This window comes from Durotheca rogersii (genome assembly GCF_024521655.1).
Source record: "Durotheca rogersii strain YMJ 92031201 chromosome Unknown GGS23scaffold_4, whole genome shotgun sequence".
Lineage (NCBI taxonomy): Eukaryota > Fungi > Ascomycota > Sordariomycetes > Xylariales > Xylariaceae > Durotheca > Durotheca rogersii.
This window is the reverse complement of record NW_026251235.1, coordinates 1,758,453-1,775,007: the sequence shown is the minus strand read 5'-3', so window position 1 is coordinate 1,775,007 and position 16,555 is coordinate 1,758,453. Positions and strand designations below refer to the sequence as shown.

The 16,555-nt window shown below is 57.4% G+C and overlaps 5 protein-coding genes across 5 annotated transcripts; 2 read left to right on the top strand and 3 right to left on the bottom strand.

Moving 5' to 3' along the window:
- Window positions 1-307: 307 nt before the first annotated feature.
- GGS23DRAFT_555652 (uncharacterized protein) lies at window positions 308-1,392 on the bottom strand. The gene has a single exon (XM_051515607.1). The coding sequence runs from the start codon at window positions 1,319-1,321 to the stop codon at window positions 929-931; it is 393 nt and encodes a 130-aa protein (XP_051374833.1). The 5' UTR covers window positions 1,322-1,392; the 3' UTR covers window positions 308-928.
- Window positions 1,393-2,810: 1,418 nt separating this feature from the next.
- Window positions 2,811-4,391, top strand: GGS23DRAFT_370573 (uncharacterized protein). Its single transcript, XM_051513342.1, has 2 exons — window positions 2,811-3,461; window positions 3,518-4,391. The coding sequence occupies exons 1-2, from the start codon at window positions 3,019-3,021 to the stop codon at window positions 4,266-4,268; spliced, it is 1,194 nt and encodes a 397-aa protein (XP_051374832.1). The 5' UTR covers window positions 2,811-3,018; the 3' UTR covers window positions 4,269-4,391.
- Window positions 4,392-5,320: 929 nt separating this feature from the next.
- On the bottom strand, window positions 5,321-7,421 carry GGS23DRAFT_617215 (uncharacterized protein; the record flags this gene model as incomplete). The annotated part of the gene is made up of 1 exon (XM_051520846.1): window positions 5,321-7,421. Exon 1 carries the CDS (start codon window positions 6,929-6,931, stop codon window positions 5,321-5,323), a length of 1,611 nt encoding a protein of 536 aa, XP_051374831.1. The 5' UTR covers window positions 6,932-7,421.
- A 742-nt stretch (window positions 7,422-8,163) lies between these two features.
- On the top strand, window positions 8,164-9,900 carry GGS23DRAFT_370504 (uncharacterized protein). Its single transcript, XM_051513341.1, has 2 exons — window positions 8,164-9,817; window positions 9,878-9,900. Exon 1 carries the CDS (start codon window positions 8,391-8,393, stop codon window positions 9,660-9,662), a length of 1,272 nt encoding a protein of 423 aa, XP_051374830.1. The 5' UTR covers window positions 8,164-8,390; the 3' UTR covers window positions 9,663-9,817; window positions 9,878-9,900.
- A 4,643-nt stretch (window positions 9,901-14,543) lies between these two features.
- Window positions 14,544-16,498, bottom strand: GGS23DRAFT_370470 (uncharacterized protein). The gene is made up of 3 exons (XM_051513340.1): window positions 16,185-16,498; window positions 16,062-16,100; window positions 14,544-15,971 (listed from the first exon to the last, which is right to left on the bottom strand). The coding sequence occupies exons 1-3, from the start codon at window positions 16,227-16,229 to the stop codon at window positions 14,631-14,633; spliced, it is 1,425 nt and encodes a 474-aa protein (XP_051374829.1). The 5' UTR covers window positions 16,230-16,498; the 3' UTR covers window positions 14,544-14,630.
- Window positions 16,499-16,555: the final 57 nt, after the last annotated feature.

Here is a 16,555-nt window from a genome sequence, read left to right as displayed (position 1 = left end):
GCAGTACGGACAACAGGTACTCCTGGGCTAGGTGGAGGCGACGTTTGATCTCGGTCGAGGACGTCTTCCGGGCCTCAACCCATTGAGGAAGCTAGGTACCTAGACTTGCCTGGTACGCTGGCGAACCTCGAGGCTACTCTGACCCGCAGGGAAAAAAAATTAGAAAAAAAAAACCCTAACTTAGCGGGTGCATCCCCTCGGCACTATCCTAGGTACCTTGGTGCATGGAAGCTAGCCAACACCACCTTCTGCGGCGCGCATAGCAGTACGCACCAACGCGTCAGACGACGACGCATGCTGTGTGTTGTGTGTGTGTGTGTGTGTGTGTGTGTGTGTGTGTGTGTGTGTGTGTGTGTCCGTACACAAAAGCAACGGTCAATGGGCCAGGGGGGGAAGTGGTTTTGCGGGATGCATGTAGCCGGCTAGGTACCCGAGGTACACATAGAAGAGGCATTCTGGATGAGTCTGCACTATGCACCGCAGCCTATGTATGGAGACGTAGACGTATGTACGTACAAATATGTGCGATAACTGGAGGGTGCAGAGCATCCATGCTCCAGTGAGGTCATATCCGGATCATGGATGTGAGAATGGGGGGGGAACTAAGACCTAAAATCCACCGAGACGATACGGCGATGGGTGTGAGCTTGGGTGAGCGAGCCCATGTCGTCGACCTCCAATGTATATAGGTAGGTATATACTATGGGCAGGCCGGATGGAGAGGGTGAGATGGGGGCCGTTGGGTGCCGATGAGGCTTAGGTACCTACGTAGATGTACTACGTAGTATTGTAGTTACGTACATTCAAGGCCTGAACCGTGTCATCCCTGCACAATCCCCTGCTAGGTTACTTCTCATCCGTTTTGCTCCGCACGCGCACCAAAACTTTTTTTTTCTCTCTCTCCTCGACTCGATTCCCTGCCATATTTTCACCGCGTGTCCCCTCTTCTCTGTTCTCCTCTTGCTCCCGGGTAACCTCGCTCGTGAAATTTCCTCCCCCTCTTTTCCGCTCTCGCAACGGGTAGCCAAGGGTAACCAAGGGAGAAACCTAGTGTAATGGAGAGGCGCCGGATGCGCGGCCGAAGGGCAAGCAAAGGTTCCACGAGACAAATGCCTATTTTTGCAAAATTTGCATGTAAATATATATAAATATATCTACCTGTGCGTGTGCGCGTACGCACGGGTTGGCAGGGGGGGACCTCCCTCCTACAACCTACTCCGATCTGTTTACCTCTTACCTCCGCCGCCCTTAACCTAAGTACGTACCTTATATAGTAGGTACATACTAGGTACCCTCCTATAATACCCCACCAATACCTCATACCCCCATCTGCGCTACGTCCTAGATAGCACACAATACCAGCTCGGGGCTACCTGAAAAATGCGTTCCTACACTTATCCACTCGACAACCTCCTATACGTGTAATAAGTCGCTTTCCTGTCTACCTCCTTGGGGTAATCCTATGCACAATGCATTGCCCGCATGTCTAGTTCCCTTACCGCCTCTTCTCTCCGGCCTCTCTATGGGAGTATAGGAATGTAGCGCGCATGGTAGCTATACCTCACATGTACGGGGTACGTGATAACCTGCGTGCTCTAAGGGTCGCCCTGCCATCCTCTTGCTCCGGCATGCAGTACTCATATGAGAGGGATGTGAACAGGTCCTGCCACGGTTACACTCGACTACCTCCAGTGCCTTGAATGCGCAGCATGGCGAGGGCGCGAACTCGTGCAGATACATACATAGGGGTAAGGGTAGGTAGTGTAACTGACTGGCTGGTTACCAGGCATATCGTGGAGATAACCCCTGGGGGGGTGGCAATCCGACCGTGGCGTAATGCCAGATCGTTAATAGGCAGGTAGAGCGATAACACGCAATGATACATCACTTCAACGCAGCCGGCAGGGAGGAGAGAGAGAGGCACCTTACGGGAAACCGGTAGGAGGAGGAGAGGGAGAGGAGGAGAACAGCCGAAGAGACGGGAGCCCGACGAGGACCCCTAAAAGATACAAACGAAGAGCCCCCCCTCCTTTTGAGATTTGTCCTTCCGTGGTAACGAACAGGTAGCGAGCCAAATTTGGTCCAGCCATCTCGAGCCAGAGCGCCGATGATTGGCTGTGCTCTTCCAAACGGGGCAATAGAGGCACAAGGGATGATCCTCGAATGCTACACTGGGTCCCGGCCAGGAGCATGGGTACATCTGGCTGGGCACCTCTATATGTACCTAGGTTAGGTACCTTATGAGTAGAGGCAGGTCATGTAGAGTAGTTGGCAGTACCTCCTGCAACTGTCTACCTGTGTGATACGTACACTAAACTAGGTACCTCCTAAGGTACCTACCTACCTCCTCTCTACGTCGCATGTAGGTAGTATGAACCTCCCCTGTTTAGGTCGTCTCCCAGTGGCCCGTTTCCACCCTGTCCCATCTCCAGGTGAAGGGGAGAGCATTCCTCAGCTTCCCCCTCCCCCCCCATCTGACCTGACCCGAGCCTGGGTCGAACCTGGACACAACACAACCACACGCACACAAGGCATCTCTCATGCTCGCTGCCGCCGCCCATACACACTCCCTCCCCTCCTTCGCCCGTTCAGACCAGTCTAACAAAAAGTCCCCTCTTGCTTTTCCTCCCCTTTCATTCGTCGTTTCAACATCACCGTCGCAATTCTCACCTCTTCAGTCCACCGCTTTCCCCAGATCCTCTCTCTCTCTCTCTCTCTCTCTCTCCTCTCTCCCCCCTCTGTTCTACGTAGATCATTCGTAGGGCCATCGCCAAACCCCCCTCCCATTATTCACCCAAGCAAAAAAAAAAAAAAGGTTTCCCAATCGTATTCCTCCTGCTCCCCTGTCTCGCTTGCATCACAAAACTCTCTTATCGTCTGGTGATCTCTCTCCCTGAGCTGGGATTCCGATCTCTCCGCATTCTCGGTTCACGCAACGGCCAGTTATAAGATACCCCGATACCCAGATACGCCTGTACCGTTCGTAGATCCTCACTTCTTCTACCTTACTCGCCCATCATGCCGTACAACACTCGTCGCAAATCGTTGTCTCTGCCGTCCCTCGGAATTCACATCCCGGTGAACCGGTCCTCGCCCAACAACTCCAGCGTGGCCTGCTCTAGATCCTCCTCCGAGAGCTCTTCGCACCCGAATAAGAAGCAGAAACGGTCCCACCATGACCCGGTCTCCGCCGTGTCCAGCTCTGTACCCACCTTCAAGTCTGTCGCTCCCCCCGCGAAGTACGATCACACACCGCCTCCCTCGCCTGGCCTCGAGCTCTCCATTGAAATGGACGACGGCGAGGCCGCCGATGTCTCGGAGATCAAGAAGGTCGACTTGGAGGGCATAAACGACGAGATAGTCGAGGCCGTCATTGTACGGTTGCAAGAGACGCGGAATCGACCCCATCTAGTAAAGGAACTCGCTACCTCCCTCATGGGCCAAGTCAGGATCGTTCAGCAGTGAGTCTACCGCGGTGCACCCTTTCCGTGCAGGATGTTAACTGGTTGGTTTTCAGATCTGCGAATCCGTGCGCCATCGTCTCCTCTCGGTTATCTACATACTTGAAGCGATCGTGTTGGTCCGCCGTAGCTCCCTGCCCGCTGGCCAAGGAGCTCGAGACTGTCCACCCGAGGCGCACCTACTTCTACCTTACCACCTACCCTCACCAACCCCTCCCAGACACTTCCGCCGCCTCCCGCGTCATCATCACGCCGTCCCTGTCCAGCTCCCCTTCTACGTCGGACGACGCCGACTGCGATCGAAGAAGGGAGCTCAGTTTGTCGCCCGAAGTCGATCTTTCGTCGCCCGAGTTTGACGACATGGACGAAGATATGCCCATGCCTGGAACCCCGGTGGGGTCGCTGCCGGGCCGTCACCCATCCCTCCACAACATTCCGCGCTTACGGGGAGGGGACGAGCCTCCGCTAGAAAAGGACGAGAAAGAGTTCACCCAGACTGCAGATGGACTACAAAAGCGAAAGGCGAACGGGCATTTGCTCAAAGCTGACCCCGTCGAGCAGAACTTGATAGACGACGGCATGCAGAATGAGCAGCTCTTTGGTGAACCGCCTAAGAATCTGGCACCGCCCTTTCTACCTCACTTCGCATTTATGACTAGCCCCGCCATGCGACCGAGTCTAATGCCGCCACCTAAGAGGGACGGCGAGGCCGAAAGCTGGACCAAGCTAGATGCCGTTCTCGAGTGGGGCCGGAGCCCCGAGACCGTCGAGCTCGACGAACTCGACGGTCTGCTTGACGATTTCTAAGCACGTTTCGATAGGGATTTTTTTTAAGAAAAAAAAATCCAGTTCTTCTCCTACTCGGTCTATGTTCTTTTACTAGGCGCAAAACGACGTGTGCATTCGGCACGCGGTTACTGTGTGATTGAGCATGTGTGACGAGATAAAAGAGACGGCCGTGATGAACTAAAACGGAGTTCGGGGTGGGGCGGCACTTATCAGCCAGTGCATTCGATTTCCGATGCGTCGGCTATCTCTCCATTTTTCGCGTCATGTTTATTCCCCCGATCTTGTCGTGCTGGTTAGCTTCCTTGTTGGGTGTTTACACGCCCGTTGCCCGCGTTATCATTTGCTGGCCGGAGAGGATGTATGAATACGACGAGAAGAAGCGCCCAGTGGGCGGCAAGGCGCGGGGTTGCATAACGGCGGCCCGGGATCCCGGGGTCGATGTTAAGCTGAAACAGCTGTCTCGGCTCCCAACGTAAGAGCTGGGCGAGGAGGGGGGTGGAATGGTAGTGGAACGTTGTTTGTCTGGTTTGCCACCTGGTTTCCGAAGAAGTAAAAAAGGGGAGATCGATCCTGTACCAGTAGGTAGACTAGACTACCAGAAGATGGGAGAGCCGGTTACAAGAAGAAGACGAAGCGGGCAGACGGGGCACCCCAGGCTTTAGAGCATTAGAACTTGGCTTTCTGGTAGTGGTGATAGCGTGTGTGCGGTGGCGGCGGCGAAGCAGGCGCTAGGCGAGCAGGACTAGATTAGTGAAGAGGTAAAAAAGGTTGCCAGTTGATTCTCTTGTCAAGTACAAAAGGAAAATCCCCAATCGAGATTTATCGCTATTGACCATGCACCTAGCGATAGAGCCTCTTTTGCGAGGGATAATTTGGTCGAACCGGGCCATCGCAAGTACACATAGCCACGAGAAGCGGGTAAGTCGTAAGCCGGCGCACACAAACAGTCGGGGGTTGATTGAGTGGTATAATATCGCTTCATTATATATGCACACCTATTCATTGGTCCCGTATGCCGACGGCTCTCTCGCGTAGCTCGTACAGACTTGGCTTGTGCGTCCCCGGCGCTCCTATCTGTCTCGCGGGCCCTCGTCCTTCCTCTGCTGCTCGTCGCTGGCGGCGCTGCCGCCACCGCTAGTCCCGGTCGCGTCGCGGTCGCGACTATTGACAGACAGGAGGCCGGAGGACCAGGCCCACCACCCGGGGGTCTCCGTCGCCGACGAGTCCGCGAGCTCTTCGGCGGGGTCGGGGTCGCCGGGGGGCCGCACGCGCAGCTCGACGAGGACGTGGGTGCCGACGGTGAACCAGCCAGGGCGCTCGAGGCGGAGGACCTCGAGGCGGGGGCCGGGGCCGGCCTCGGCCGCCGCGGCGCGCACGATGCCCTCGATGTCGCGGTTCCACCAGCAGCCGAAGCGCACGAAGTGGCCGAGCGCGCCGCGGTCCAGCAGCCCGTTGACGAACGCCCACCAGTCGCTGCGCCCGTGCTCGAGCAGGAGGATGCGGCCCGTGCCGGGGCGCACGGCCGCCGCGAGGTTGCGCAGCAGCGCCGCCGGGTCGCGCACGCTGCACAGGCCGAAGGTCTGGATCACCGTGTCGTACTTCTGGGGTGGCACGTCGCCCGAGGAGGCGCCCAGAGGCGGCGGCTCCAGCAGCGGGGCCTTCTGTGCGTCCGCGCGCACGATGCGGAGCCGCCCACCTGCGAGCGCCACGCCCTCCGGGGGCCCGCCGGCGCCGGGGCCTAGCTCCGACGCGAGCTGCGCGAATGAGGGCCGCTTCGGGATCACGTCCGCCATGTGCGGCACGACCTGGCGGACGCGCGTCAGCGCGAGGTCGAGCATCGGCGCCGAGATGTCGAGGCCGGTGAAGCTGAGCATGCCGGTCTCCATCTTGGCGAGGTCGGCTCTGACCTGGGCGGGGGTCTTCCTCCTGGGCGGGGGCGCGCCGTCCCCGTCGCTCTCGGGCCCGGACCCCGCGCGCCAACCGAACCAGGCGGACCCGCCGCCTCCGGGCTTCTCGAGCTGCTCCCGCTCGGCGGCGGCGCGCGCGAGGTCGGCGACGACGAGCTCCCAGTCGTAGTAGTCGAAGTTGCGGCCGGCGCCGACGGCGACCTCGAGCACGTGGCCCCGCGCGCGCGCGGCCACGCGGCGCCGCAGCTTCGTGATGCCGAGCCGCCACTCCGACTTGTCCAGGTGCGCGTCGAACTCGCGCGGCGACTGCACCGACGGCCGCCCCGTCGGCAGCTCCGGCTCCGCGCCCGCGTCCCACCGCGACGCCGGCTGCGCCCGCCAGTAGTACGCCAGCGACGCCGTGAAGAACCCCACGCACACGGCCGCGGCGCCCGCGCCGAAGAGCGGCAGCCACCGCGTCAGGATGAGCTCTGAGACGGGCTGCTGCTGCTGCTGCTTCTGGCCTTGGTGCTGGGACGAGGAGGAAGAAGATGATGAGGAGGTACCTGGTTTCGGGTGGGCCCCAGGGCTGCGGGCTGCGGCTGGTTGGAAGGGGAGAGGCTTGGGAGAGGCTCGCGGTAGCTTCGGAGGCGGCGGCGGCCCCTTGGAGCCCGGGGCGGTGGCATAGTGCCTACGGCGGCCGCCCCGTGTAAGCCATCGGAAGCTCCCCCCTCTTCCCCTGCACTCGCGCACCGCCGTCCTCGCGGCGACGTGGTGTACGCACAGAGGCTGCATCACGCACGATCTGCACGACTAACCGGCTAGCCGCCGCGTTCCCAGCTAGTTCCGCTTCTCTCCTGAAAGGAGGTGCAGGGTGGATAGGCGATGAGGCGAGGACGTCGATGCACAGCCAGGTATTAAGCCATCTTCTGAGGCTTCGATCTGGGGAAGAAGTCCTGAGCGCCACGTACTATAGGTACCGAACCCCGAGGGCGCGTCTCCGATCCGGTAGTGGTGCTAGAACCCAGGGGCCAGGGCTCAGCGGTGATAAGCTGCCAATGCCGATGGGAAAAGACAGTGGTGTTGTTCGTCGGTTCGTGGCTGATGATGGATTTGGTTGATACAGGTGCGGATTGGCGGAGTGTCGGCGGTGGCCGCGCCGTAGATGCACTGTATTTTCGCGCCTTAGGTGGGCATGTATCTAGGGCTAGTAGGTATCTACATAGGTACGTACTGGTACCCCTCTGCTTGCGAAGATTACAGGCATTCTCCAGCTGGGCTGCGGGGTACCAAGTACCTGGTATGAGGTACCGGACGTGCACTCCATGCCCACGTGCAGCTCCCGAGGGGAATGATGTAAGCAGTCGAAGTACCCCGTAGTCTGCACCTGCGGAACGCTTCGGAAGATCTTACCTAATCTCAGATGTCCGACGTAAGACTCGATAGATCCCATCGCTTATCTGCCTTGGTATCGCATAACGCATAACGTGACAACACGCGTAGCTGAACGCGCTGTCCTCTTCAACGCGCCTTTCTATAGTGTGTCCGCCTTGGACGATATCCATCAACCTGAACCAAGAAAAAAGCCTTCCCCCGAGGCATTCTCACCCATTCAATTCCGTTCGTGCATCGGCCATCCTGCTTTCCTCGTGACGAATACACCGCCAGCCATCGCGAACATGGCGTCTCAGCAGGATCTCCAGGAGCTGATTCGCCTCATGACCGTCGGCATGAAGGTCCCCATTAAAGACGCCCTAGCCCGCATCAAGGAACTACAGACCAAAAACCTCCGTAGGTAGGTGTATTCCAGATGCTGCGTGCCCGGAATGCAATCACGTAGGATACGGCTACTGTAGATTGTCTACAGAGGGGCTGCCTAAGCTGATACCGATCTTCGTCCCCGCTCAGCATTCGGCAGATAGCCGAGAGTTCCCTATCCGACGTCACTTCTGCCGTTAAAGACGCGAAGGCCGCCCGGTCCCTCCACAACGCCTGTAAGGCTCGACTCAAAGCCCCAGCAGCAGCATCTTCGGCAACCAAGCGGCCGGGATCGACTCTAGAAAACGCCTCCAAGAAGTCGAAGCCGCACAGTGAGGCCGGTTTCGGTGGCCCGGAGCCTATTGCCCCACACGAGTACGAGGCCTCACTTGCATTGCCCATAGAAACCGACGAGCAGATCATAGCCGATACCATCCTCGTAACCAACCGTGCCCCTCTAGTCCTAGCCTTTGCTGTCGAACTCTTACGATATACGATGCCCGAGCAACCCCCCTCCAGTCGGTTAAGTCTAGCGCAGGCGGTCGTGAGCGCCAATTCGAGGAGCAAGGCAGTCTCGATAGGGATTGAGAAGGGCCCCAGCGCCGACGAAGAAGGTTGGGGCCACGGCCAACCCCGAGTAAAAGTCATGGGCCGCGAGATAACCGTGCTGAAGAGAGGCGGCTACGAGTGGAAGGGGGATGAAAAAGTAGGGGAGGATCAAAAGTCAGAAGAAGGGCCGGCTAGTAGCGCGGGCGTGGCATCCAACGCTCAAGAGACCAGTATGGACAATGCCAATAAAAGTACGACATCCGAAGCGTCTGCCGGCCCTGCCCGGAACCTGTGGTCAGCTAGCCAACCCGTCACTTTGAAGAAGTCGACTTTCATCGTTCGAGCGACGAAAATCACCGGACCCTCTCAGCGTCGCTCCGTGATGCAGTCTCTTTTTGAGGCTCAGCCATCTTTAGAGGGCGCATCGCATAATGCTTGGGCCTATCGCGTCAAAGTACCGACCAATCTGTTTGGAGCCACTACCATCAAAGAGGAGTCTTTCGACGACGGGGAGACCGGCTGCGGTGATTTTCTAATCAAGAACATGCGAGAAATGGACACGGTCGACACCCTCGTGGTGATGACTCGTTGGTACGGAGGTATTATGCTTGGCCCTGATCGGTGGAGGATAATGCGAAACTGCTTAAAAGACGCTCTTGCAGAACGCCTTAGGGTTACAGGAGCACATGCTACACTAGGCGGCGAAGCTGTCTGGGGCTTGGACCTGGAGGCCATGCGAGACAAATCCGGAACTGTCGGTTCTGCATCTAGTAGGTCATATGAGGCGGGTGTGGTAGGCATGCCCATCCATAGACCCGAGGCGGCCAGAGCGTATCTTCTCAAGAGCTTCGCTACAAGGGTGGACGTTTCGGCGGACGGCGTGAGCGAGGTGGCGGCCACGGAAGGCGGTAAAGATCATGGAGCAGAGCCACCAGCTCCTCAAAAAGCTCCCGCCTCGGCGGGTAAGACGATGCTAAAGAAGAAGACGGCCAAGGCGCTGGAACTGGAGAAGGAGGAGAACGTCGCTAGACTACTTGGCGCCATCAGAACCCTATACGATAGCTGGGCCGACCATCTCGCCCCAGGCGAGCTTGATCGACGAGCTTGGAGCTGGTACATCGCAGTGCGACCCGAGGTAGACAGCGGCCCTTCTGGTTGGGGGGCAAAGGGACACTTGAGACTCGCCGATATTCTTGCTTTACGACGAGAAGAAGGATAACATTAATCAACGGTTGCTTTCACTTTTCGATTTTCCTTGGGTGTCCTATTGCATATCTAGAGCTCTATGCGCCGAGATGTCCTGTAACCATCTACGCCCACTCTCGAGAAAGATCGGGAATTGTCAACCTCACGGTTTCCATATATACACGAAAGGTTCGGACGAACCCATAACCCGAAGACGCGACCAAAGCACTAATATTTAACCTAGTAAAGGGAGGCTCATAGAAGACCGTAAGGCTAGAGGCTAGCCGTCGAGACCTATATTAGTGTATGCGGCTGATCGCCTCGACAGCCATTACTTTGACCCACGCGTTGCTAATTAATCCAGGCAGACTCGGCCCTGTGGGATCTATGTTCCACTATTCGAGCTTTGTCTTGTGCTGTCGCTCGAGGTATTCGCGGCATTCGCTGTGCCTGTATTGGTCTGCCTCGGCAGAGTCAGCAGGGGTTTAATTCCGCTACTAGCGGCCACGAATGCCGTCCGACTGTCGATATCCGGAATGTCTGGGTCGTTCCCGATACGGGATCGAGTACGTCGAACTTAATGCGCTCTTCTCTCACGGGGACATGCTCCCCGTCATCCTCACGGTCTCGCTCACGGCCTTCCTGCAGGGCCCAGTACAAACAGCTGTTTAAGGAGAGGCGGCTACGAAATGCTCTTGTCAGCAGTTCGATTCCCAGCAGTTATGCGGAAGTAAGCAAGCCTAGTTATGTAGGCCTAGATTATGGCTCTTCCCGCTCCTATTTCAAAGCATTCTATCTACGAGGACGGGTTCACCTCATTAACGATATCGAATAGTCAACGTCTTCGTGTTTGACTCAGGTACGTTGGCACAGAAGTGATTCCGAATGACTACCTTGTATATTGATTCTTCGTATCTGTCTTCCAGGATCATTATTCAGTGGAGTCCTGCATTACTCGTTACGGTTGGAGGGCCCCTCAAGGAGATTGCCCAGTCGGGATCAGCTATCTTGAACTCGCAAGCTATACTTCTCACCTCTCTTCGCTTCGTCGGATGATCGAGGATAGAATTGTTAGATGAGCCCTCTCGGGTACGCCATAGACACGATACCGCTGGTTCATAAGGACGACATTCGCACATGCCTACATGCGCCCAAAGCATATATATATATATGTTCCGTCTACCTAGTCATACTCATACCCTTGTGCCGTCTGTTCAAAGCTATGCGTTAAAGAGAACTTCCCAACGAATACATATCCACGATCGAATACTTCTTCCCTGCTTCCGTCTCTTGCGATACAATAAGCCCAACTAACTGATACCTGTAGCACCAACCTGCGAATAGCCCAACCCGTGACATCGATTCGTTTCCGACAAAAGCAAGCAAGCAAGCAAACCTAGCGAGCCACCTAGAAGCGTCCGTCTGTGATCTCGTTTAGGATATCCCGTGTAATCAGACGTCCCCTCATGAGGGCCTTGTCGGTGATCTTGCCGCGCTTAGGCCCGTGGTCGGCGGCAGCGGCGGGGGGGCGGTTTTCCTTGCCCTCGGAGATCAAAAGCCTGTTCCAGGCGACAGAATTCCTCTTCTTAGGGGGGCTGGGCGGCGCCTTGGTCGGGGAGGAGCGCAGCGGCGGGCGCAGCTGGGTGGCGACGCCGGCGGTAGTCTGGGTCGCGCCGTCTTCGGCGGCGCACAGGTGGCCGTCGAGGGCGTCGGGCGCCAGGTCGTAGATCCAGTCGCGGGCCTCCATGAGGCGCACGAAGCGCGCCAGCATCTCGTGGTCGCCGCACCCGCGCAGCGTGTCGCGGCTGCCGACGACGAGCAGCTTCGTCTTGGCGCGCGTGAAGGCGACGTTGATGCGCCGCCAGTCGCGCAGCAGGTCGCCGATGTTGTGCGCCTCGTTGCTCCGCACCAGGCTCAGCACCACCACCTCCTTGTCGCGCCCCTGGAACCGGTCCGCCGTGTGCAGCTCCACGCTGCTGCCGCCGCCGCCGTGCGCCCCGCGCAGCCCGTGCTTGAGCAGCGACAGCTGCGACCGGTAGTGCGTCATGACGCCGATCTCGCCCGCCGGCACGCCGGTTGCGAGCAGCGCCTCAACCAGCTGCACCACGATGCGCGCCTCCGCCGGGTTCACGATGCGGTTGCCCTTGGCCTCCTCGCGCGCCGACGGCAGCCGGTCCGTGTTGACGAACCGCACGCGTGCCTCGGGGTCGAGGAGGTGGCGCAGCCAGCAGCCGTCGGTCGCCCAGCCGGGGCAGAAGGACTGGGGAGCGCCAGAGCGCGCGACGGTGCTCGCGTCGTGGTGCATCAGCCGCAGGTTACCCATGTGGGGCACGTCGAGCCTCTGATGGCGGAGAGCCTCGGTACCACACTTGAGGTGGCCCTCGTAGATGAGCGTGTTGCTGAGCATCATGACGTCCTCGCACATGCGATACTGGTGCTCCAGGTTGACGACCGAGTCCGGGTGGGTGTCCGAGAGCAGCTTAAAGAGGCTCACGTCCAGGCCGCCGGTGCGGGCCTCCTCGTTCTGCACGAGCGGAGGCAGTTGATTGTGGTCCCCGACCAGGACAAAGGTGTGCGCCATGCGGATCGGCCCGAGGCAGATAGGCAGCGTGATCTGCGACGCCTCATCCACGATGCAGTAGTCGAAAATCCGCTCGTTGAAGACGGGGTGACTGACGCCTAAGCAGGTCGTTGCCACAATAGGCGTGTCGTGCCAGGCGCTGTGGATTTCTTCGAAGCTGGTCATGGGCTGCCCGGCGAGGACGGCGAAGTCCTGCACCTCAGGATGAACTTTGGCGGGCGCGCCGAGCCGTAGAATGGGTATCTTGTCGTGTTTTAGTTTCAACAAGATGTTGTCGACGGCGGAGTGGGTATAAGATGTCAAGAGAACGGTTTTCCCTTGGCCAACGAGCGCACGGATGATATGAGCGATCGTGGTCGTCTTGCCAGTGCCGGGCATGCCCAGGACAAGAGCATAGTCGTTAGCGCTCATCACCTTCTCGATAGCCTTCCTTTGGTCGATGTTCAAGCTCTCCTCGTCGGCAACTGTATACTGCGTCGAGATCGTCCTGAAGCTGGGAGGAGCGAGGTCGACTACTAGACGCCGAATTTCTCTAGACCCAAACACATCATCCGCCATCACTTGAACGAGGTTGTTTCGGACAGTCGCCATGCCGTTGCTAAATTCGTCTTTGTCGAGTCGAAATTTGAGGGGCGGTTCTTTGAGTTTGCCCTGAGATTGAGCAGATGTTGCGCCTTCGGGCGCCACCTCCATGATACTGGCAAATACCTGATTGTCGGATTCGTCGAACCCCGGCCTGCGAATGCGTGCGTTATGGAGCCGGCGGTCGACTGCGACGCTGATCTTATGCTTCCGGGCCGAGGTGACGAACCCGAGCGCCAGGGCGAAATGTCCCTTCTCGTCCGACACCACGACCGGCTCTCCTACTATAAGCTGGGAATCGAGGAAGGAAAACCCAGGCGGCGGGTTCTCCTTGATAAATGTATACCGAAACCGGTTTATCTTAGGGCTATGGGTATCTTCAAAGGCGGAGCCCTCTTCGATGGTGACGTTGGCAAAACATCGTCCGACCTTCTCTCTCTCGGTGCTTACCATGGTCCAAAGCTCCCGGCGCAGCTTCTGACTCTCCTTTTCTTCCTTCGTCAACAAGTCTTCCCATTTCAGAAAGAACTCCCGATGGGTAGGCGTCAGATGCCGGACGGCGTCATCGAACTTGGATTTCATGCCGCTCGTCTCGCCGTCACCGTCGTCCGCGAGCTTGTGGTAGATGAAACAGGACGATTTCGCATAGCATTTCGCGCATGCATTGGTGCTTCGCTTCATGGGCGGAAGCTGGACGCTGCGCTCTCGAATATAGCAGGCAAGCTGGTTGCGTTGCATAATCATATGTCGAAGTTCGTGGCGGACAGTAGGAATGCGAATCGTCTGGGATGTCTCCATGTAGTATAAAATTCCATAGGCGATCTCGATGTCATACCGATCTGACAGCAATAGATTATACAGAGACGTCTGGGCGTGGTGATTACTTGTAGCGTTGCGGCCCGTCTTCACTTCAAAAGGTACGGTCAACGTACGCCGTTGGGCGCCGTCTTTCATAACCACCTGCACTGTCGCGTCGATATTGCCCTTCAAGCCGTACATCGGCGACCAGACATGTTCTTCTACGTCCAGCAGCTTCGTGACGCACATATTGGCCTTGTCACCCTTCCGGCCTTGCACAATTGCATCGGGCTGTCGCGTGTCAGCCAAAGACCCTCTAGAGATCACACGATCAATGGGGACTCATACCTTGGGAAAAGGGGTGACAAACGCCGCCGCCCAACTCCTCAGCTCGGGCATCTTCGACCGCAGGTGCTCCCGGGCACCATCGATGGAGATTTTAATCATATACAGATCCTCGACATGCTTCTCCGTTATGCGGCAGATCACGCTATCCAAAAACTCGAGGCTCCACTTGTTGGCCATGAGCGCTTCCTGGAAGATCTCGTGTAGAAGAGTTCCGTACACAAGGGGGGGGGTCTTGTCGCTAGTTGCCTTGACGCGGTCCTGGAGCACGGCTCGGCGCATGCACGTAAAGCTGTCTGCGATGACGGTGGCCGAAATCAACTGATCTGGATGCAGGATTAGGATATTCTGGTTGTTGTCAATGATGCACTGCCCGGTCGACTCGAACCCGCCGATAACATGGACGTAGGATTTTGTGCTCGCCGGCGTGTCTATCCAGTCCCCTCGCAGGTGGATGGTCCTCATAACATTGCTCCGGTCGACTTGAACGAACAGGATCTAGACCAGTTAGCGATGATGTCTATAGCCGCCCGGATGGGAGAGGGGGCATGCATACTTTTTCCGTCGACTCCCTTCCAGCCTCATCGGCATATTGACTTTGAAGAATCTTAGTCACAAGATATCTCTGAATTGTCTTGGGTTTGTTAACTGGCTACTGACAGTCTTAGCAACTACTTCCAACTCGCTCCTCAACCGTCACCTACGTACAGGAGACAAGGGCCCGCTCGTCTTCTTCAAGGAGATGGACTGCGTGGCGGCTATCTCGGCCGCTTCAAAATCAAAGTCGCCCCCAAAGTCATCCCCGTATAGGTCCTCAGCAAGATTATCGGCCACGGCGGCGGGCCTCCTCTGCGCGTCAATGCTAGGTTGGAGCGGCGCATGGGCGTTTTTTGGAGGACGATTCGAGTCGATCCGGGCAATCAAGTCTTCGGCGGCAGCAAATACCTCGTCGTCTATATCGGCAAACTCGTCGTCAGATAGTTCATTCTCTTGGCTGACTCGCTGCCGATCAGCAACTTGGCCGGTATCCGTTGGTAGCGGCGGCAGTTGTTCGCATTCTTTCCGTGGTTCATAGATAGTGACGTCTAATCCCATTAGTTCATCGTCGTCAAAATCGTCGTCCCCGTAGTCTGATGCGGCATCCGACGTCGTCTCTAGCCTCTTTCCGACCATTTCTTGCGCCATCTTCTTAGTAGACGGCGGGGTCTGGAGCTTCAGGGGAGATACTTGTCGAGTAGGTGAGCGAGGCTCTGGGGCCGTAGACTGCTTCTTCTTTGGCGAGGCCGCCTGGCGTGCTTTGAGCACCATGGACTTGTTGATCTCCCCGGTTACGCTCTGCAGCAAATCGTTTACCATAGACGATTTGGAATGACCGCTTGGGATCTTGTCGATGGCGACTTCGACCTGCTTAACAGCCTCGACCCGATCCATCCGTCGACGTTTCGGCCAATTTTCCCCGCAGCTGATGGCCCTTCGGAGTCCACTCTCGCCGAGCGATCTCGCGGGCTGGGGCGAAGACGAGATCATGATTTGGGCGAGCGAGGGACTGGCAGCGCCTCCTGACGCAGCGGAAATGGACCCACTGAGAGAGAACCGATCCCACAGTTCGAGGGCAGGGTCGGCGTGGGGGGATTTGAGGGCTCTCGATAGCTTCTCGACGTTTACCGTAGGCGGGCGCGTTTTCGAATTAGATGCAGGCGACGATACGGGAGACGAGCTGCGTGCTCTCTTTTTCCCTCTCTTGCGCGGCATCACCGGAGACAACTTCAGGCCGTTCCTTATATCCTCTCTCGCATCCCACCCAATCTTCTCGTTGGGGCTAGCTTCCCCGACCCCCTCTTGCTCTTTACTCTCGGGTATTCCGACGAGATCCTGCCATGACAGCCGACTCATGGGTGTAGGTGTCTTCTCGGGAGTGGGCGACCAAGTCGCTCCCCTCCGATCCGGCTTGGCGTCTAGTTTCTCGTCTTCGATGCAGCCCTCATCATCGGTGTGCTGTCTCGTTTCTTTGCCATTGGCCTGGGCCGAGTTGGAACACTTGAATGCGTTGAGCTTAGTTTTCGTGGCCTCACAAATGGGCTGGAGTGGCTTGGGAGCGGCGCTTCGAGTTGCCGCCGAATGGCTTACGGCGGAGCGGCTTCTAGCTTTGTTCCAATGTTGACGATTCTGCTATCGAGGTTTAAGTCAGGCCCATGTTCACAACATAATAGCAGCGCATGATTTACTGCGGTAGAGCAGCGGAATACATACTCTCGAAGAGCCGTTTTGCTCTGAAAAAGATTTCTGGAGGGGCATGACGGCGTTGCGAGCTAATTACGGGCGATAACTCTCGGTCCAGATCATAACCAGGCATAGATGGTAGATGGGAAAGGGGGAAGAGTGAGCGAAAATGCCGACACCAATTCCAATTCCGAAATGAGCACCTGACCGGACAGCCCTCTGTATCATAGAAGGAGGAGGAGGGGTTCAAGGATTGATAGCAAAGCACAAGCAAATGGGTTGGGGCAGGGCCGAGTTTGTTGGTATGTGTGGAATCGAACCGCGACTGAAAGCGCGTCGCGACGTTCAAGTCAATATGATGTACCCAAGTACCGGGAACGCGAACACGACCCGACCCGGCA